The 22,734-nt window shown below is 47.1% G+C and overlaps 1 protein-coding gene and 1 long non-coding RNA gene across 4 annotated transcripts in view; one reads left to right on the forward strand and one right to left on the reverse strand.

The window, feature by feature from the left end:
* The window catches only part of LOC121232588, a 108,717-nt gene that overhangs the window by 48,076 nt on the left and 37,907 nt on the right, over positions 1-22,734 (forward strand). The window lies entirely within an intron of this gene.
* The window catches only part of LGR6 (leucine rich repeat containing G protein-coupled receptor 6), a 150,039-nt gene that overhangs the window by 32,946 nt on the left and 94,359 nt on the right, over positions 1-22,734 (reverse strand). The window contains exons 5-6 of the mRNA XM_030001169.2: positions 16,022-16,237; positions 7,145-7,216 (exon numbers count right to left, since the gene is read on the reverse strand). Of these exons, the coding sequence (XP_029857029.1) occupies positions 7,145-7,216; positions 16,022-16,237 (288 nt within the window). The remainder of the gene's footprint in view (positions 1-7,144; positions 7,217-16,021; positions 16,238-22,734) is intronic.

The following is a 22,734-nucleotide window of genomic DNA, read 5'->3' on the forward strand; positions in this document are numbered from 1 at the left end:
ACTGCTGTCTGTCACTGCAAGATCAGTGGCTCCAGGAAGCGGGGAGCCAGCCTGGAGAGCTGGCAGTGCACAAGAGGGGTGGTGTGAGGGTTTGGTGGGCAAAGGAAGAATAGGCAGAGTCCTGTGAAGGAGATGAACCTTACAACGGAGCCATAACCCATAGTAAAATGCAGTGGCTCCAGAACTACCTTTTCACCTGAACTGCCTTCACTTTCTGTCTTTTTTCTTTATAATCTTGCAAAATATCATGTCTGCATGGGCTCCTGTTCAGCCAAAGCTCAGAGCCCAGTTGGAAGGTACCCAACTGGTTCAGAGTCTAAGCTGCATCAGTGAGGACAGATTTGTGGCAGTCCAGGCTTCTGCTTTTGGGAGAGAAGATGCAGCAAACTGGGACCAGTTGGCCCAAGGAGACCACAGGAGGGAAGTGTCTGGTCCCCATGCTCCCAGACAGTGCTTTGTGCATTTGCCAATTCAGTTTTACAGGTGGCTTTCTCCGTTTGGAAAAGTCACCTTCCATTTACATGGCAATCAGAGCAGGCAATGAACTTTATAGCTCTGTTCTTGGACCAGGCACAGGGACCCATGTAACCAGGCCCTGAGCTGTGGTCCCTACTTCCAAAAAGCCACCTGCCCCTTTCCTTTCTCCATCCCATCAATCTGGGTACCCAAGCCTCTGCTGAAGTCCCCTCCCTCCTCTGGTAGAGCCAAGCTGCCTCTGATGAGCTGCCTGGAGACCCATGCTGACACACAGCGGGGCTGGAGCATCAGGATGCTGAGGAAGTAACAGAGCAGCTCAGCGAGGCAAACAGGACATCCTTGGAGGAGTCAAACCCATCAGCTACTTTGGGAATTGCACAGCCTGGGATTAGCAACAAGAAACTGCACAAAAGGTTTCAAATTAAACATGCTGATGGAGACAAATGCCACTTGAGGAGCAAGGCAGCACTTGGCAGACAATTTTCCAGAACAGCAAAGCCTGCCTGGCCCTAAAAGGGTTAAACAACCCTTGTATGAGCTGTGGTGGAGATATTTCCCATTTCCTTCTTCCTGCCTTCATTGCCCGAGGTGCACTTTATATTAATTTTCTTTTTTTTTTCTCCCATAGAAAATCCAACTCTCCGGAGGAGTCGGTAGGTTCCAGCTCTGCTCTGCATTTACAGACTCGACTAATTACCCGGATAATAGGGCAGCGTGCTGCAAAACCCTGTGGTAAGGGCATTTCCTGTGAGGCAAGGTTAGGCAGATAAAATGCCTGGAGCCAGAGGGTTTTGGATTCAGCCCTTCTGGGAGACGTTTTTAATTTATTAGTGCTATTTTTTAAAAATAAATTAAAAGGTTTTTAAATGAATGGAGATTTGCTCTTTCCAAGTGATTTATCTCCTTTGTCTGACGAGCAGAGGAGCTGGCAGGGATGTGGATGGGGAGGGAGAAGACAGAAAGATAGGAAGCAGCAGGGGTCATCTCAGGCAGAGGGGATGGGCGAGGGCTGCGGGGCCTCTCTGAACTGCTTCCCCATCACGTCCGTGTCAGAGATGGGCCGGAGATGCCTGAACAATCAGAGGAGCAGCACTTTTTGGGCAGATCATTGCTATTTTGGCTGTAGCCTGGAGGCCTTCAGCACTGGGGGCTGGTCCTGGAGAGCAGTCATTCATTTCCCATCCCTGCCTCTGCCCTGGGAGCCACCTTAGCCCTGCTGTGGGGTGGGGAGACATGTTTTTGCTCTCTGCCAACATCAAGGTTCTGTCTGGTTGCATGTGCCAGGATAGGGAGGCACCCTGGCCCCTGGTTTCAGTTCAGCCCATGTTCCATGTATGTAGGGGACTCGGCCATGTCTATGGACAGGACCACTGGGAGAGCCATAGCTCTTAGTTTTGCATCTCTCCCTTTGCTTCAGCAGCTCAAAATCGAGCCCTGAGCACATGTTGGGGGATACATGGTAGCTTTTGTACCATGGATACATGGGGGACCCTGCATGTACCCACGCCAGGGTGCTGCTCGGCACTGCCAGCCCATCCACACACCAGAGCCCCTTGAGAGTTCAGACCTGCTGGAGCCACTGCTGTCACCTTCCTAACCCCTATCAGAAGCCCCAAGGACTTGCCTTGGTGGGTTTCCTCACCATGTGTGTGGCAGCCGGCACTCAGGGCCACAATACCTCCTCTCCCTGCTTGGGCAAAACAGTCCTGATGGGGGAAAAAACACTTTCTCCTTTTCTTCAAAGCGGAGCTCCCAGCCTAAGGATGTTTTCAGTGAGGTCCTACTGTTTTAGTGGAAAGCATGGGAAGATCCCTGCAGGAACCTCTCCACCCCTTCAGCTGTGCTCTCCGCTTGCTGTCTGGGGTCTGCCCTGCTTTGCCATGGGGACACTGGCAAGGCTGACGGTTCCCTAACAGCAGTCAAGCTGGGAAGTGCTAAATGATGGTTTATGTGTGCTAATGTTTAGAGCTAGAACTTGGGGGCCAGCTCTGAAATTCAGCTTCCATGGTTAGATGCCCTTCCCATGGCTATCTGTGAAGCACTATACATGCACCCACACCCACACACCTCTCTGTACATATATTTGCCTGCATAGTTTCAGGTCACCTACCCCTTCCATCCCTTCACCCTGCAGAGAGCAGTGACCTGGGGCTTGGCCGTCTGGAGAGACTTCATGCATTCACCTTCCCCTTCAAGTCTGATCCAGGAAACATTTATATTCCAGGGAAGCAGAGGGCTAAGTTCAGCCTACTTAATGAGATCAAATCAAGCACTACAAGGCATTAGGCAATTACTCATCAGCCTTTAGATTGCATTCAGACTGACTGCAAAGCTCAAGGACCTTAGGATAATGGTCAGCTTTCCAGGCAAAGGAGGTAAGGAGGAAACCTGGACACAAGACCAGTGTCACTGTGGAAATTCATGTCACAGGGATCCCCCTATGAGAAATACTGTCCTCATACAGCAGTGGGGAACTTGACTTCTATATTAGCACCATGCAAGCCTTTGGATGGCATTTTTTCCTTGTTGCTCCTCTGAAAACACAGCTCTGCCTCCCCTAGCGCCGTGCCCCCAGCCCCAAGTACAAGGTCTGAATGTTTCCAAGAATCAATCTCTGTCATTGCAGCAAGGCTCCTGGCTGCAGTTGACTTCTCTTTACATCAACTTTTCCATAAACATCCCTACTACCAGGCTTATGCAACAGAACAGGTATAACCTAATCCCCCTCCCCTTCTCCCTGCATTGTTAAAGATTGAGAAATTAAGTACAACAAAATCAGGAAATGTAAAAGTTAATATCCTTCCATCCGAATGGCAGGAAGCTGGTTATGCTGCCCGATGTCTTACAGCACACATTAAATGGCCTAAAGAGCAATATACTACAGGGCAGTTTTTACAAGGCAAAGCAGGAACAGCAAAGGGACGTGAAGAGCAGTGTGGCTGGAGTCTCAGCTTTTGGCATGCCTTGCTCCTACTTCTTGCAGGAGATGGTGCTTCCCCTCAACTTTTCTTTTCTCCTTTGTTTCACTGCCCCACTCCTCACCCAAAGCCCTCTCCAGATTCCCCCACCCCACTGCACCAGGCCATTTGCTGTGGTCCAAACGCTCCCCTTGGACACAGGTCTTCCCCTCTGGGGATGCCTATGGGTTATGGTTGCCCTTTCCTTGGTATTTAAAGTCTCTGTGCCCAGGTGGCTCTGCTCTGCATGTCCTACAGGCACTCCCTGAGCTTACAACTTATTTAAAGGATCCAGTCCATTACCCAAAGGGGCTACAGGAAGGATGTGTCACATAAGGACATTTACATTCTTATTTACTCTGTGTCTTTGGGAGTGGGCTAAAAAATGCCAAGTATCACCCACTTCGACCATCTAATACCCGGTTTCATGGCTTAGCCATGCTTGGGGTTTCTTCCCACAGCCCTGCAGGGTTGCTCTGTGTCATCTCAGGCTTATGGGAACTGGTGAAGGAATCTCACTAGGTTTCAAGACTATTTCGAAACCCTATTGGGAATCTGGCCAGAGTGGCTCTGACTTGCTTCCAGCTTGCCTGCCCAGGTTTCCTTCCCAGGAAGAGGAGGCTGTGAGGGCTGGTGAACAGCCAGATCTTGCCCTGACAGAGAAAATTCTCTTGGAGCTGCTTTCTCCAGCTACATGCTGGTGTTTGACTGGTTGAGACCTGGCGGGTGTTGTACATCTACCTGCCCCCTCATCAGCATGGAAAACACAAAGCTGCTCTTGCTCTGTACCTGGCAGAGCTGACTTCTGCACAGTAGCTGCAGGTCAATGCAGGGGAAACATGAAGTCATTCATCTGGCTTCACTTTACCTCTTTCTAGATTTTCTGCCCTCCTAAAATATCAGGGCCAAGCCCTCACCAAGAACAGAGATGCTCCACTGTGATCTGTTTTGCAGAAATGATAGGACCTGGGGTAGGTGTCTGGTGTGGTTGTGCATAGGCAGCTTGCACAGCTGAGACCTGCATGGAGCAGTGGGTGCTGTTCTCTTAAAGTTTTGGCTGCATTGGATAAAAATAGACGTTTCCCTGTCTAGCTGAATATGAGAAGAAACATTTCCCTTAGGGGAACAGAGGTTTCTGCACCTAAAACTTCCTAGGCTTTTCTGAAAACCTGAAACAATTTTTTTCCGCTCAACTTCTACAGTTCTTCAGCTATTGTGCCTGGCTTATAACCAGCATCTGGCCACAAATCCTTATTTTAGGAACCCTGGAGAAGTTTCTGTCTTCACGAACTCTTACCATCCTGCTGCCTTCCAGGAGGTAACGCCCACGGGGTAACTGAGAGCACAGTTTGGTCTTCACAAGCCAAGAAAATGTGTTAAGTGCTGTCAACAGAATGTAATCATAATTTGAGTTAAAGGGTATGTGCGGAGACTGTAATAGTCTCCACATGCACAGGAGCTGAGAAGTGGTAGGTAGATGCAGGTCTAGCAGTTTGGCTGGGCTGTTGCAGCCAAATGCTTGGCTGTTTTTTGCCACAAAGCTTGGCCAGCTTTGGTCAGCAGGGCAGATGAGCGCTGGAGATTAACACGAGGGGGATGGCTCCACTTGAGGAACAATGCATTCCTCAAAGATCAGTGACTTGAAATACTTGCTGGCCTGGAGGTGAGAATTAGATGCTCAGGACAAGAGGAGCAAAAACCAGCTCACTCTCTCTTGAGGACACTCCTTCAGTGGAGGATAGTCTGGAGATCTCACCCACAGCACTGTCCTTGCAGCTGCAGGCAGCTCGTGGAGGATGGGAGATACTCACATACACAAGTCCGGGCCATCAGAGCCTGGACATAGGCAGTAGTCGGGCAGAGCCCTGCTCCAAGGGGACAATCCCTGGAGGTCAAGTACTCCCAGGGCTGCCTGGTCAGCAGGGACAGGACTTCCACTGCTACAGCCCTGCAGAGAGCCCCATCCCCGCGGTGCTATGCAGTCCTGTCCCTGCCGGGATTGAAAGCAAGAGAGGGAGATGCTGAGCTCCCCTGAATGCTGCGTGGCATTTCAGATGGGTAACAAAAGACAAAGAAAGTGCTAGAGCAGGAGCAGAGGGGAAGAGAGGGAAAATGAGCTTTCAGCACAAGTGTCTGTGGAAACTGAATTCTCTCCCAGGGCAATAGAAGCCCTTTAGTCTTTCCCACAGTAAATAAGGGGTCAGCTTCTTCTCTGCAGCTCCATCCTGCTTGGGAAGGGCAGCAGGGTGACTTTAACCACCTTGGCTACAGAATAAGGTTGCCCTGATGTAGGCTGTGATGTTGCTGCATGGTCTGCCTGGGTTATAGACCAAACAGGGTTTTCTTCCATCAGCAAGTCCTCCACTCCTTCCTGCAACTTGCCTGCCTTTGTGCTGCCTGGATGCCACAACTCTGCCCTCACGTATTTGCCTGCACCCACCAGAAATGACTGGGGAGAAAGCCAAGCTGCCACAATGATGGGGGAGACCCATGGGTCACCAGAGGAGACCATCCAGCAGCCTCCCTTCCTGCATCATCCCTGGCATGGTTCAACCTCTCCCCAGCTGAGCCCTTCTGGGTGGCCCCAGGATGTGCCAGTCTGAAAGTAAGAGACAATGTGTGTCATCGTCCTGCCTGTGAGGAGTGTGTCTAGGGACCAAGGGCTTGCCTGCTGCTTCCACTCTCGCCCAATCGCTGCTGCTGGCACCATGCTGGGCACAGAAGGGCCTTGTCTCCTTGAGTGGCACTTGAATGGTGGGAAGCGTCACCTCTTTTTGCCATGACCCAGACCCCCTATTTCTCCCTGGCAAGGAGTGAGGGCCTGACTCTGACCCCAAGGCCTGCATGGAGGGACTTGTTTCTGCACAACTGAAGGCAACAGGCACCTCTTCCACTCTTTCAGATATTTTATTCATTTGCTTGCTTGTTTATGTTTCCTCCTAGGCCAATGCACGACATGAGACCCAAGCAATTTCACACTGTCGTCAAAGGTGCGGTGTGTGCAAGGCAAAGCTGTCAAATTTAAGTCTCTCTGAGTTCAGGGTGACCCATCTGCTGCTAATGAATGTGTGTCCTGGAGGAGAGTTAATTCCTGCTTCCCATCCTCCCCTGAGGTCTCCTGTCAGATTGCCTACCCAGCCATGCCAAGGACATGGTACAAGATTAAGTCACCTGGCTATGGGTGATGCCAGGTGAGATGAGACCACCTTGAAGAGAGATATTCCACAGATCCCAGAGGATTTTACCAGCCTTGAACTCAAGCCAGGCCTTCATTTTGGTGGAGTCAGGTGGTTAGGAGGCTTTGGGACCACATGCATGTGGTGAGGAGGTGGGGACACTCTCTGAGCAGAGCATGCATGCAAGCTCTCTAGATTGCACCAGAACTAGACTTGTGTCCAGGGCCTCAGAGCTCCCTCCCAGCCACTCTACCCACATGCACAGACTCCTCTGCAGCAGCAGCACAGCCAGACCAGCTTGCACAGACTCAGGAAGAAAGTCCAGTCTGCCACCACCCCAGGAAGCATCATGCCCTGGACATCTACTTGCTGGGCTTGTGCCTGGAGCCAACCCTGCTGCTGCCCTCAGAGCATGGTGATGAGTGAATGTGCAGTGGGGCTGACCCAGAGACACCAGCCCTTTCCTGCAGGCTGTGCTGGAGGGGATGAACACACACGAGCTCTATAGGACACAGAAGAAAACAGGTGACTCACAGGGTTTCCAAGCTGTGCAGTCCATCAAAGCCATTGGCTCCCAGGCTTTGGATCCGGTTGTTGTGCAGGTGCCTGTGGACAAAACAGAGATGGTCAGTGGAGGTGCAAGCTGACCTTTTCCTGCCAGTCTGAGTGATGGCCCAAGGGCCATCCTGCAAGCTGAGCACAGCCTGGGCTGGGATGATGAGGGGTGTTATAAGGTCCTCTCTTGCCACATGAGACATATGCTAGGTGCAATAGTGCTTGCAGAGCAGCTACAGAGCTCCCATTTCTCCCAGGAAATCCAGGCTGACGTAGGAGTTTCCCTGAGACCTCCACTTTCACAGTTGCTGGGTGACTTTGGATGAACACACTTAAGCAAGAAACTTCAAGAAACACCCTAGACCTCACCTTACATTGGGCCCAACCTGACAAAGTGCCATGTGGCTTCAACAGTCATTCATGGGTACTAGGTGCTAAGGGCACAGTCATATTTGGACTCCTCAGAGCCTTAATAGCAGCAAGAAGGCTTTCAGTTCAAAATCATCCTGTTAGTCACAGTTTATTATCTTTGCTTGCAAAAAAATGAAAATGCTGACAGTTCCTGGATTAGCTCCAGTTTGATTGCAATGAAAGTTGTCTTCAGTTTAATGCTTCAGAATGTCTGGCTGAAGTGTAGGGGCCATGCGACAGGCTGATGCACATTCTCTACACTAAGGCAGCATTTTTTTCCCTGTGACCCTTCATCCTGGTGCTACATGCCACAAATATCTAGTGCTTAAGGGTTCTGGATCTCCCAGCCTTAATGCTGGTGCTGGAGAGCCATGTGTTGGGGGCCACCTGGCTTGCAAAGCCACCTGGGGTATTTTTGCCTTGGAAGCTCCATAGGTGATGAGTTCCTCTGGAGTCCATCTGCTGGGTTCTCTGTTTCCATGGGCCCCTTACTCCCATGTCTCAGTTTTTTGGCAAACCCAAGACATTAATTCCTGGATTCTTCTTCTCCGATAGCCAGAGACTCTGTGTGTGTGTGCACACCTGAGTGTTTTTGCCATCTGGCTTCCTTTAGAGCTGGTGGGAGCCACATGGCTCATCGTGCATCTCCCTCTGAAACCCCACTCAAGGGCACCTTGAAGTCTATATAGAGACACCTTGGAGCAGCCTGAGGAAAGTCTGCTGGAAAACAGGAGAAGACAACCCACTGCTGCCCAGCCTGCACTTCTACCAGCCTGTGGTTAAGCACGTTAGTGAATGTCCATGCTTGCACTGGGATGGTCTGTGCGGAGAAATACCCACCAAGGAGGTAAAGTCCTCTGTGGCAGGATACCCTCTTTGCTCTCTGTCAGGGTAGGTTTCCTCATCAGTTCATTTTACAGTCCAGGTTCTCCTTTAACACAGAGTGCCATGTGGTTAATCTGCTGCCACACCACTTGCCTTTGGGGTCCTTTTCTCCCTTGCCCACGCTCAGGGATGCACCAGCCTTTGTCCAACACTGCTGCCTCCTCCCAAGAGCCTGGGGGAGACTCCACATTGGCAAGTGGATCAATGACTTTTGCATTATTTGCTGCTTGATCTAAATCTGTCTTGGCTTGAAAAATCTCTCACTCCACCTGGATTCAAGTGTGAGCTGTTTGGCTGAGCACAGGCAGCTCCCACTGCCAAATATTCTAGGGTAAAACAGGAGGGAGCTGGGAGTGGAGGAACAGCCAGGCTCTAGGGCAGTTTGGTAGGGGCTTGCAAAACAGAAACCAGCCCAAGATGGATGTTTGTCATTGGGATGACAACATACAAACATTCCAGAGGGAGGGGAAAGATGTGTGATAAAATATGTTTGCTCCTTTGAGCAAATGGGAAAAAAGAAAAGGACGCTGGCTGCAAGAAAACTTGGTTTGATTGTGACTCTTAGGGGAGAAAAGAAGCTGAGATCAAGACCAGAATCTTACAGGAGAAATTTCTCTTCGTCACAAGAAAAGAAGTTCAAGTCCAGGTGGTTTCCTCAAATGTTATGGGATAGCTTCAGATCATATTGCTCTTACTTCACTTGGCACTTCCAGTGCAAGATGGTGTCAACAACTTCGGGTCCCTTTGAGCACTGGATACTGCATTTGGCAAATCGAGGGTTTGGATCTGGAGTTGCTCTGCAATTGCAGCAAAAGGTACCACAGGAACCCCTTGCCCCATAGCTTTGTCTCCTGCAAGGGGACAGTATGGAGAGAAAGGAACCACTGAGTGTTGGGGAAGATGTGAGCTCCTTGGAGATTTGTTGGGGTGGTACAACAGGACACCTTGTCTAAGCTCAGACATGCTGAGCAGGCTGACTACTATCACTCAAGCACAGAGACAGAACAGAAAACCAATCACCTGCTCTGTTTATATTTGGCTCTAAAGTGCTTTGTTTGGAGGCAGAGTAATGAAAATCATCAGAAGGATGTTCTTGGTGACAAATTTATGAGCAACCAAAAAAGAGAGGTATAAAAAAATTTGCTGTCCAAGCTGAACTCTAGAGTTGTTACCCAACCACGCAGCAATAATAGAAACAAGAGAGCTGGAAAGGTAAACACTTGAAAAGGCGTTCCTTTCTTCTATCTTGCCTTTTTTTTCTCCCCAGGTAAACAAATTTTAACAAGTGGAATTGCAACACCTCCAGTGTTTGTCAGTTTGAGCTCAGCCCACAAGACGTTATATTCTGCCCTGTAAATTACAGCTGGTTTGATAGCGGCTCAAGATACTTGGTTCTAGGCTATAAACAATCCTCTTGTGATGCAAACCCATGAGAATTCTTTAAGCCCTTGCTATTGGAGCTAGTATCCACCACTGTCCTCAGTAAGATCAATAAGATTTGAGATCTGTGTATCCCCTTTTGCAGGTCAGTACCATGGAATGAGGCTGGTTTTGGGCAATCATCCATGAGAGTAGCTTTGCCCAGGAAGGAGCAGGACAGTCATTGCTTTTTTGTGGGCTGGCACGTAGACTGTTTTTCAGTTATGCACCTCCATTAGAAAACAGTGGTCTCTTTGCAAAAGCAATTTTCACAACTGACCTCTGGCAGGATGGCAGACAATTTGCCCCATGTGCTCCTGCAGCAGCGCAAGTGCTACCACATGTCATGAGACAGGGTAGCTACTTGCTGAAAGGCAGCATAAATTCCAGTGGCTGCAGAGTACCAAATGGCCACAATCCCCGAGACAGGCTAGGGAGGGACACTTCATCTTGGTTGGTGTCTCAGGTGATGAGACTTTAGAAGCGCACCAGAAAAAAAACAATCCTACAAGATTCATTTGTGCCCCACAAAAAAAAAAGCACAATTTCTAGAAGGAAGATTTTCTGTCCTTGCCAACAATTTCTTATCACAAATTGGGCATAGATGAGATTTTTCCAGATCATCCCTACAGCACTCCTAGTAGAATTTGTTTAATTTTCATTTCACTCCCTTTTCTGTATATTTTTCCAGTGGATTAAAAGATCCTGGAGAACAGTCTTGTACTGGAATGAGAGACAGTCCAACACAGGCATTAGCACTGCAAGGTCCAAGTCTTGAAATGCTGCCTCCAAGGGGACAGGGCACCTCCATCATTTGTCTTACACACAAGGGAAAGCAGGTTGAGCTAATGTGCTAAATGCTGGTTCAATAAAGGTGCTTGTCCAGATGAACAAGTGAGCAGACTGTAAGGAAAGGGAAATTATATTACATTTGCATCATGCACTGGTGAAACTGGCTCTGGAAGACTAAATGTATTTCTTGTACCCACATTGTTAACTGGATGTTAATAATTTGGAACGGGTGCAGAGAAGAGCAATAAAAATGATCCAAGGGCTGGAAAAAACTAGGATGGAGACTTAGAGAACGCAATCCGTTTAGCTTATTAAAAATAAGATCAAGGGGATGAGTGCAGCGTAATGTATAGGATTCTTCCTGGTTAGAAAATGGGTACTAAAATGGTTCTGTGATTTAGTGGAGAAAAGAATAATAAGAACAAATGTCTGAAGTCAAAGCCAAAGAAAATTCAAATGGGAAATATGAGCTTTTTTTTTTTTTTTTGTTAACACTAAGGATGATTAACCACTGGAACAAACTACAAAGAGAAGTGGTGGATTCTCCATCGCTTTCATTTCTAATGACTTCACTTTTTCTTCTCAAAAAGGACAAATGCAAACATTTTCCATCAGTTATTTGCATTAGATGATTTGAACTAAGTTCAAATCTGACATGATATGAATTCTCCCACTGGACCAGCCATTGCCATGATGAATTTCTAGCTCTATTGTGGCAAAATTGTCCTTTTCCTCAATTTGGCCATGGATAAGTAGAGAAACCTAAATCATAAATGGTACAAATTCCCATGGATTATTTCCGGCAGTGAAGGACCAACATGAGACTTGTCTGGTGAAGAATAAAGCTTGATCAGGAGTGACATTGTCAGGGGTGCGTTGGAGTGCTATTTGCTTCTTCCTCAAGTGCAAAGAGGGAAACTCACTTTTGCCAATGCAGCATGCTCAGTCCTCAGAGGGAAAAGGCACAAGGCACTTCTGCAAATTAAAAGGCCGATGAATGGGACCCAGATGTTCCAGGCAATATTGTTCTTAGTAATAATGAATTGCACATGCCTGGCACTCCCCACCAACACCGAGGTTCCCAAGAACTTCTCAGAGAGGGACTTGTTAACTCCCTTGTACAGGTGAAGGTAGAGATTCACAGGTTCATCCTGACACTGATCTAACAGACTGGCGTTTGGCGTGCTGGGATGCTCCAAGTCCCACAGATGTCAGCTGAAACTACTGGCGCTCAGCTCCCCTGGAAAGCAGGGATGAGGTGTTTGACGTTTGCTCCCAGGCAGGGAGGGCACTGAAAATCAGTGGGCCCTTTTGAAAGTTTTGGCCAGAGTAACATCAGAACAAGGACCAAAATGGGGATGGGAACCCAGGAGCCTTGGAAACTAGTTTTCTCCCCTAGTCACTAAGCGATGCCGTTAGAGAGAGAGCTGCATCATGTCCTTACATGATAAAAATTGTAAAAAAGAGAAATTCTACTAAATAGCCTTCATTTACAGTCTTCAGATCTCAACACATTCAGCTGGAAGGTCTTGCTGGGTGACCTAGGAGGGAAGCACTTGCAGGTGAGTGGCTTGTCCTCGACTAAAACATCAGCTGAAATTCAGGTTGCATGAATGCTGCAGAGGTGGGGGGAAGCTAGTAGTACACGAGCATATGCAGTAACAGACTTTTAAATATCTACAGGAAGGAGGTCTTGCTGTTTAGCAGCTGTCAAAAAAGCAAATTAAATGATAGAGATGACTAGAAAAGAGAAAATGGGCTACAGAACGGCATTATGCCATTATATAAACTGGCATTAATTTTTGTCTTTGCTACAGCATGCGGTTCGGGTCTCTCCATCTCAAAGTGCAGAGGAACAAATAAGTGTGATATGTAGACTAAATTCTGACTGCAAAACAGCTAACTGGATGGGGACTGGAAAACCCACAATGAGGGAAGGGTATGACAGACAGTAACAAATACAGAGATGGCACAGAGGAGGTAGAGTGCAAGAATTAGAGGGCATTAAGCAAAACTAACTGGTAGCAGCATGAAAACAACTTTCCCAGAATCCTTGTTTTCGAAGGACTTGTGTGCAGGTAGACAAGGGTCAGGGCCAGATAAGAAGAATGGACCATTTTTTTTTTGCATTATGGGGCCAAGTTAACTCTCTGGCTCCAATATCACTGCATGTGAGGCAGCACATGCTGAGTCCTTTTGACAGTGGGATGTTCAGCATTGCAGGAATGTTTGAGTCAGTGGGGTTTCCAGCAGCTAAGGCTCCCTGTGGACCCAAACAGAGAACAATCTGGGTTTTGACCTAATTTGTTCTAACTTAAGGGATTTCCTGCCATGTGATGAAAGTACAACTACCCAAAGACTTTCTCTAGCCAGGTCCGTCATTACAGGGCTGCAGAACAAACCTCTCTACTGCTTGGCCTGTTTAGGAGAGGTCACTCTGACTCTGTGTCCCAACCACATCCTAGTATCTCTGCTGAGAGCGCTCACAGCTCCTTTGGTGACACCAGGAAAGAGGGGAACTGTAGCCCATTGCAGACATGTGGCAGCAAGGACACATTTGCAGCACTGGGGGAATTCCTGGCTATGGTCCCAAATTAGTCCTTGTGAGATTTTGCTGCAGGACTAGTGGACCCCTCTGGGGACAGGGGCTGAAAGAGGTGCTGCGACTCCTGGTTTGAGAGTTGGCTTTCTGCTGATTTCAGCCAACAGAGATGAGGGACACTAATAAGAACTGCTGTCATGCACTTTATCAGACTGTCAGCACAGCAGCATGGGGGTTTCAGATGCTCGCTTCTAAATGAAAAATCTTTATGCCCAAGAAAGAAGATGCTTTTTGTAAAAAAACCTTTGCTTCATCTAAATCATTAACTGAAAAATATTCAGGACTATTTCTGCTTGTAGATGTTAAGACACATTCCTGAATAGATCAGACTTGGAGGTAACATCTTCAGTATCCTATTCCCATGAGCCACCCTGATCAAATAAGCCATCTCCCTTCTGCCATCAGCAGCACAGTGCCAACACAGTGCTTGTTATCAAAGCTGGGGAAAGGATGGTGCCAATTACCAAGACTCATAGATTTCACGATGAGTGATTTACATGAGGGTCTGCTTACTGAACACCCTGCAGCCCTAGTTAGAAACCTGCAGCAGCAATAGATGGGAATAAGATCAGGGAATTCCTCAGCAGAGGTGTAATTTATTAGCAAAGACTGAATCCCTTAACTTATTCCAGATTGAGGCTTGTATATTCTGATGTTGGTGCTTTGTGTCAGTGCAGGATGATCACCCACATCTCTCCCAAAGGCCCAAGGTGTGTGGAGGAGGAAAAGCACATCTCTGCACCTGGGAAGGTCGTGCCCTCAGCTGTGGACAGCTGTGTCCATGAGTATTAATCAGGCTGTATACGAGAGATTCCCCTGTGCTCCTCCACGTTTGCCCTTGGCTCTCCTCCCCCAGGTGCTCATTTTAATTCCTCTTAAGCTAGAAGTTTCCTGATGTTTATGGTAGCAGCCAGCTCTCCTCCCTCTATGTGCAAATTCAGACACTTGCAGAGGAATGCACATATGTGTCATCTGCATCCTGGTAGGGAAAGTCTCCTCCAAAACTTTACTGCCTAGCTCAGCTGGCTTTTGGGATTGTTTGCTTCTCAGCTTGGTGGGTGAGTCTGAAGCAGGGAAACATCCTTTGTAGGGGTGCAGGAAGGACGCTGGGTGACTTTCCACTGGCTGTGTGCTGACAAGGGTATGCATGGAAGCATGGGAGAGATTTATGGGGCCAGTTCTGCCAAACACTTGTGATCCCACAAAAATTTAGCATCGTGTCCCACAGTGCCTGGCAGGATCACACATATGTTCCCTTCCAGTTGTCTGTGGTGGGACGTTATTCTCTCCCTTGTGACCTAATGGTCAATGACTTTTATTTCTTGAGCTTGCCTGTTTAATTAAGGAGTTGCTTCTCACCCAAAGTATGGGATAAGCCAGAATGAAAGCAGCGTGCTTTTGAGACTGAAATAAAACCCCAAATGTCAGCTCACCCGCTGTGCTAGCTATTAAAGCTGAATGAAGTGGTTGCATTATGATGGTCATGGGATGCCTTGCAGAATGAGCACTATTGTGGGTGAAAACTACTTATTTGACATTTCTCAAGTTGCTTTTAGCATTTCTCCTAAATAAGCCTTTATGCTTTGTCTAAACAGCTGAAGTTGGTGCTTAATAAAACTCTGGACTGTGCTATGTCCAAGCACTTTCTGTGCTAGATGGCTTCAGTAAACACTTTAAATTTTGAAAGCAAAATAATTGCTAAACTTTCACTAAGGCACCACATGCTGAGGTTACTTAATACCCTGGTATCAATACATATTACCAAACTAAAAGGTAGCATTTCATGCAGATACAGGAGCTCTAAAGTAGTTGGCAATCACACCCAAACTTGCTAATCAACACCAAAAATGTAATGACTAGCTAATTTGCACATGTAAACTTCCATTTAAAAGCTACATAATATACCAGCCTCTGTTGATAGAAAGGATGCACCTTTTGACGTAACTGCCAAAGACATTTGCTTTCTGATTACAGGCTGCAAAGTGTTTTAGTGTGTCTCACTGCCCATGGACTAAATGTTTCCCTCCTGACTCAGATATCTTCTGAGAGCAGCACTGTTCTCTACATTGTCAGTAAAATGTTTATGATGTGAACAGGACAACAACATGCACCATGGGGTTGTGATTGCTGCAAAGAATATTTGATCTGCATATATAACACAGTCATGCAAATAAGCACACACAGGCTTGGACAAGGTGTTGAGGTTAGACCTTTTGTTCAAAATCATATTTGGTCAAAAAGTTTTCTTGGCATGTTTTCCAAGAAAAAAAAAATATTGCTTTTTGTCCTGACTGCAAGTTGTTGCAATTTTTTTTTTTCATGTTGATAGAAATTCCTGTAGTTTTAACACAGGGATGGAGGGGGAAATAGAAATTGGAAGCTTTTTATTGCTTTAATCTTCAGGGAAAAAAAACCTGCTTTTTGTTTCCAGATACTCATTTTTTTTTAAATGCAGGGCATTTTTTGAATGATATCAGGGAGCTTTCTAGCTCTCCAGTGAAAAGTGGGGAAAATATGCAAAAAAATCAAAGGAGGCAATTTTAGCATTTTATATCAAAAGGTGGGGATTCCTTGACTCTTGTGAACAAAACCTCTGCCTGCCACCCCTGCAGCAAAAAGCTGCTCCTGGGGAGCGGCCACCAGGTCTTCCCATGGGAGACGGACCTCTTTTGCTAGACACGGTCAGCACCTTGTCCCAGCCGGAGGATGCCATGGCTGCGAGGCAATAAGAAGTGGAGAAGGCTTACAGCACCACGAGGCTGCTGAGGTTCTGGAAGGCATAATCGGGGATGTGCCAAATCTGGTTGAGAGCCAGGGTCATGGCTTGCAGCGCTGGCAGGTGGTTCAGAGCTTGGACAGGGATCTCCGTCAGGGCATTATCATCCAGCCACAGGTGACGCAAGGAGAGCAGCCCCTCAAAGCTCTTCTCGGGCACCACAGAGATAAGGTTTGCATCCAGGCGTCTGAGTGGGAAAGAAACAGGGTGGGGATAAGTGAGAGACAGATCTAGCATTGCTTTATGTGCTGCAGTGTTATGCAAAGGGAGTTTTGATGCCGAGGCGGGATGGATTGATGGCCAGGGAGATTTGATTAGGCTGTAAATAGTGATTAGCATAAGGAGGTCTTGGTGCAAGGCTCCTCCTGCCTGTGCTTGGAGATGTTTGACCACGGCCAAGGTCCCTTCTTGATGGCCATTTTGTGCTGCCAGCTGATGGCAGCTTCTTAAACAAAGTGATTGGGCTAAGTCCTTTCACATGGACCCACCAGATGGCCAGCTGTGGCTTGCAGGCATCCCCCTTAAAAATGAGCTTCAAAGCTGCATCCCCTGGGGCTGGGCTTGCTGTGGATCTGCCTGAGCTGATCTGCAGAGGCACAGCCCCATTTGGGTTACCCCACAGCCCCCTTAGACCCACTGCTGCAGGATGTGCAGGACAGCCAAACCGTGTGGCCAAAGCCCCATTCCAGAAGAAAAAGATTTGTCTGGATATGCGAAATATGTGGCAGCCCTGCTTGGGGTCCTGTGTTTGATCCGAACAGCCAGAGCTACCTGCAAAAGCACTGCAAACTACTCAGACCATATGTCATGGCGCAGGAATTAATCCTGTGCTCTCTGTATCACACATGTTCAGGCCTTTCTTCCTCCTTGATTTGCCAAATGCTTTTTTTTTTATATCATCATGGGAACCTTAAGGTGGTTACATTTGAGGTTTAATTTGGTGAGAAACTTTAATTTTTAAGACTTGTTTTTGTTCCAAAATAGAATGAGAAGCCAAAAAATATTAAGCTTATTATGAAAAAAAAAAAGTTAAAAAACTAGGTTTGGGAATCATCTCTCTTAAAGATCTCTTATTTCAACAGTGGTGAGCAGGATACAATATGTTATCTGTAGATTTAAAAATCAAAATATAAGAGGAAAACACTTCAAATTTGGATGAAACACCAGGAACCAATTATACCAAGGAGAAAGCAAATTCTGATTTCCATCCATGGCCAACAGAGCTTATTTTATTTTTCCAAGCTATCTAAAGGAAAGATCTCTGAATTTGAATTGCAAAGAGAAAGCACTTTGTCTCTTATCAAAGCATGAGAGAAGGAAGTTAACAGTACTGTCACAACCCAGCCCTCAAATCAACAATCCTCCATAAAGAAATGTGGTATAGATATTAGTATTTTTGACTGCATAAGGTAATATTTTTGATGAAAGTTGGATACCAGAGCAAACCCCCAGACACTGTTCCCCACTCAGCACCAGATCCTTGTCCAAAGAGCACAGACAACATTTCCTAGTTCACAAAACACTTCCCAGCACCCAGCAATAAACTTCTAGTCTCCAGGAGGAGACCAGATGCCCCATCATGTGCACAGAGCAGGGAAAACGCCAGGTGGAAGCTGTGGTCTGTGCAGTGGGGTAGGGGTGGTATTTCCTGGGTGAAATTCTCAGATAATCCTGGGAAACAAATCTTTTCCTATGCCACAGAGAGAAGCGTTTCCTGCACTGGCTGATCTGACCTGGATGGACAAAGCTAGAGATTTGTACCTGGTCGAGAAGTGCAGCCAAACCTTCCTGAGATCTCTCTCAGACAACTGTCCTTTAAATGCAGTGTACAAGTCTTGACAAAACGTCAGCTCAAATGATACCCCAAGGTGGATTAAATAACTATTTCATTACTACCATTTTGCCACATCAATGTATTTTTCTAAATTGCAATACATTTGCATTGCTGCAAAGTGGCATTTTCTGATGCAAGGCTGTTCAGCTGAGAGTTTTTCAGCTAGCTCGATTGATTGATTGATTGATGACAAAAGCACATCACGCCCAAAGCTCAGCTCAGTTGCCATAGGATTTGCATCTTTGCTTAGAGAGCTGGCACAAGACAGTGTATATTTTCCTCTTGAAGAGGGTGGACATGTTGCAAGTTCTGCCTCAATTTACCTCCTGTCACCAAGACTACAAATAAATCAGAGCATAGCATCATTCATCTTCCTGAGAAGACAAATCCAAAGAATAAAGAGCAGAAAAGCAAACCCTGCAGCAGCTCAGGGTACAATTAAAGACTCTATTTGAAAATTTTCATCAAAATGTTTTGGGACAAACAAGAACTTTCTGACCAAAATTAAAACTTGTGTGGGAAATGTTGATCTTTGCTTAACTTTTCCGTTCCTTCTTCAGCATAAGAATTCTGTTAGTTTTTGGCATCATAATTGTGTGTTGTTTTTTTTTTAAAAGAAGTACTGTTTACTTTTCTCAGAGACATTCTTTCATCCAAATCCCTATATGTTTACTGAAAATTGTTTTAAAGTGAATGATCTGTTTCAAGTTTAATTAATTAAAGAACAGACAATGAAAATATCCACTGAGAATAGTTATCATTTTTCAAAACCAAATTAAGCTTTCAGAAATGGAGACACTAAAATAGAGCCAAGGGCTGGTACACCAGGCTGAGCTGTCCAGACAGGGATGGTTCCTGGCAAGGGAGTGAGGTGGTCTAGCTTTATGTCCCACTTTGGTCATGAACTCCTGGGTGAAGCCACAGATGTGAGCCACAAGGGAGTTTGGCTTCTGTGTGACGGTGCCCCAGGTGTTGGCAAAACCATTAATGTTGATGGATTTTCTCCATGGCTATTTAACATATGCTCAGGAAAGACACTTTTTTACAGCCATGGTCCATAGCATGTGAAAGAAGTGCCAGTGAGGTAGCATGGGTCCTTGGTGGATTTTTTGAGGTACTCGGACAACTTCTTGTCTTTGTGGATCCCTACGGTTAGTACAGGGGCAATAACTGAGATTCATCTAAGGAGTTTGTTAACACTCCTGGATGGCCATTAGCTTGGGTCATGCTGCAGCTCCCAGCCAGGCTCTGCTCCATGTCTCCATACCCTGCTGTCAATGAGAGGTCACCTCTGCAAGACTCAAATGAACCCCAAGTCTTCTGTTTCCTCACCTCCACAGGGGCTGCCTGGTCGCAACATGGTGTGTTGTGACAAGTGTGGCCACTGTCCATGAGACACTATCTGGAGAACAGCATGCTTGGGGAGTGTTGGTGAGCTCCAGGCACGTAACAGATGCTTTAATCTGCTCCAGAGTGTGAAAATCAGACCCCAGCCAGATTCATCAGTGGAGTGAAAGGGAGACTTTGTGCTGGTTGCAATGAGCTGGATAAGGGGCTGAGCAACTGCAGAAACAGCAGCCTGCTTGGACTACAGCACAGCAAGATGCACCTACCTGGAGCTAGTGAAGCTAAAATTAGGAACAAGGAAGTGTCCAGGTGAAGGCATTTCACACGCAGCATGACGGGCAGGATTCCTTATGTGCCTTTGCAGCATTGACAAGGGAACAGGGAACATGGACTAAGTGATGGCTGTGTTCCTGGTACCAAAAGATCTTCGGGTTGTTTAATTGCTCCTCAGAGAGCTGCTGGCTCTTTCTGGAATAGAGGTGCATTCTTTCTAATAAAAGCTGTGCATGTGGGGATTACTAATTGCTATGGCTTTCAGACAGCTCTCCACTCTCTTCTGGAAGGAGAAAAGCTGAAGTTCTTGGCACAGAGTTGTTAGTAATTATATCAATTATACTAAACAAAAACCAACCCAACAGTTCTCTCCTTTCTTCAGTGTGTGACTCTGGCTCTGTAAGTGTTTTGTGTTATGATTTATACGTAAGATAATTGGGCCGATTAGTGGGTAAATGGGACAGCGCAGGCTGGGGCTGGCTCCTCACCTTCCACGGAGATGTTTTAATCTTTATTTCACCAAATCACTCAGTTGGTTTTCCTTGCAAGCATTAACCCATTTGTTGCTTACAGAGGAAGATGCCGTTTTTCATGGAGCTGCTGCATGGCTTAGAAGTGGGACTTCATCTCATGCCTGCTGTCAAGGAGTGCTGTAGGTCTGGAGAGCGGATGACACACAGTGGTCACCAGATCTCTGCATGGACAAGATTTCCAAGTGACCTCACAGGCTCAAGCAAGGCACTGCAGAGCATTGTCCTGTCCGTTGCAGGCAAAAGGAGCTGATTTTAAGTGGGACATTCAAGAACAACAGCATATGAAAATCACCAGCTGCCTGAAAGTCTCAGCTTCTGGCTGTAGATCTGCATCTACTGCTGATAGTTATGGGGCATTTATACGACCTCAACATGACAGTTAGTCAAAAGTCCTAAAAGTGCCTGGAATCACCTCAGATTTTACTCCATTTTCTGTTTTGGGGACTACAGGGATGGGGAGAGAGGGAGCTGCCTGGGAAGAACATCAAAAGTCCCTTGGCTTTTGGTCTGAGGCATTGCCTATGTCATCTTTGTTCCCTGAGCAGATGTTCACATCTGTGTTGAGCCATGGTGAGAGGAGCAGGTCAGCACCAAATGCAAGTATGTCTGAGCCCCATCAGCTGGTGCCTTTGCTGCTTTTGTAGCCAGTGGCAGCTCTGGGGAGCCAAAGGAACGTGTATGGGGTGGGAAGGGGAAGTCTTTCCTTGGGCAGGGCAGTGTCATGTAGGCTTCATGTGGGTGCAGGGTTAAGAGCCCAGCATGCCTTTGAAGAACCACTTCATTGCTTTGAGCATTGTCTATATTTGATAAAGGCTTGAGGAGGAATTGCCTGCCTTCTTGCCAGGAACAGTCCAGAGATGATGCTAGGATCAAAAACATTCCTAGAAGGAACCAAGCAGGTAGGGAAGTCCTTTTCTAATGAGAAAAGGTCAAGAGTGGGAGATTCCTCTTTTCCAGTGTGCAGAAGATAACCCAATGCAATCAGTGCAGCCATTCAGCAGGTCCAGGTGGTGGTGGCTATGTGCAGTCGCCAGTGCAGCGAGCATGTCATAGGTTTTGTATTAATTCTGACAGGTTGAGCTATAATCTGAGATCTTTGGTTTCCTGTGCTACAGACCCAGCAGTTTCTAAGAACTGTCTTGTTCCAAGAACTGCTTCCAGAACATTTCAGGGGATGTAGAAGTGCATTTCCTAGACATCTGTAAGCACATGCATCCTGCTGTCTGTAACATGACTGGCAGAAGTGGATAACCAGAAACAGTCTCTCTGTTTCCTAACAGATGTGGTGCAAATCTGAGGCTATGGCTGGCAGAAGCAACTTTGCCCATATCTTTCCAGTTCCTTCTGGCTGTGGAGCATTTACAGGAGGAGCTGCAGCCTGGAAACCAATAAAAATGCACAATGCCATGCTGTCAGGAAATATCCTGACTTTTGCTGCTGTTCTTCCTTCCTTGCACACAGTAGAGCCAAGAATAGCTGTCTGTCTGGATGCCTTAGACAAACTATGTGCAGTAACCAGTCTGCAGTATAGACTCTGTGATGTTCCTCAACTGCCCACAGCCCAGTCACAACAGGACAGTGGGACTTGAAACTCAAATCCATCCTCCCAGTATTTTTTGCAATATATTGGGCTACTATTTCCCTTGGTAAAGTTGGAGAAAACTTGCCATGAAAGATCATATGCAGCATGGGGTGGTACTGGGCTGGGCTGTTCTCTCTCTAAACTGGGGAGCTCCTCTGCATCTTATCTGTCAACAGCAGAATATAGGCATAAAGAAAGGACGGTCTGGAGAGAGAGCTGCGACCCTCAAAGGAATGAGGACTGACCTGGCAGCAGTGGGAGGAAGAGCTGGTTGCCCACCCCTCTCTGAGACCACCCCTTTCTCGGAGAGTGAGGTGCTTGCTGTCTTCCCTGGCCCCAGCGTGCATGTGTGTCGGCTGAACAGAGCTGATCTCACCAGAAATGTCTAATTGGTGCCTTCAGGCAATCATGTCTCTCTTCCTGTCTGAGTTTATCTTGAAAGGCTCGATTGAGTTACCTCCTATCCCATAATAGGATCTAAGTTCCTTGTAGTAACATAAGAAGGAGATGATGTCACTGCAGCTAAACTTCTCTGATAACTTACTAATGACTGTGGCCAACACCTCAGCTCCTTTCTCAGGCAAAACTCCCAGACACACTGAGTCAGTACCTGGCTTGTGAGCTCCCGGGGAACTTGCTGTGCAAGGAGCTGAGAGAGCAGCAAGGGGGGACGGCTCCGGAGCCCTGCAAAACACCCTACTTGAAGGCACTCTGTTCTACTCTGCCACACTCCCCTGCAAGCCATCTCCATGTGTGCTGCTCTTTCTGCCAGGTGCAGCACCTGATGGGGCCCTGACACACAGAGGCAGGACGTTCTGAGTCCCTGAGCCTGCCCAAATAACCCAGGGGAGAAGCAAGGGCTTCTTCCATCAGCTGATACCAAATAGGAGAAAGGCAGCCAGTGACTGCAGTGTTAACCTGGAAGGTGGGAAACTGGGTTCAATTTCTGCTCTGCCTATCATGTCCTTGTGGTCATAACACACTGCAGTTACAGTGGGAGAACAGACCTGTTGGAGCGGGTCCAGAGGAGGCCACAAAAACGATCGGAGGGCTGGAACACCTCTCCTGTGAGGAAAGGCTGAAAGAGTTGGGGTTGTTCAGCCTGGAGAACAGAA

The sequence above is a fragment of the Aquila chrysaetos genome, chromosome 24 (genome assembly GCF_900496995.4).
Source record: "Aquila chrysaetos chrysaetos chromosome 24, bAquChr1.4, whole genome shotgun sequence".
Lineage (NCBI taxonomy): Eukaryota > Metazoa > Chordata > Aves > Accipitriformes > Accipitridae > Aquila > Aquila chrysaetos.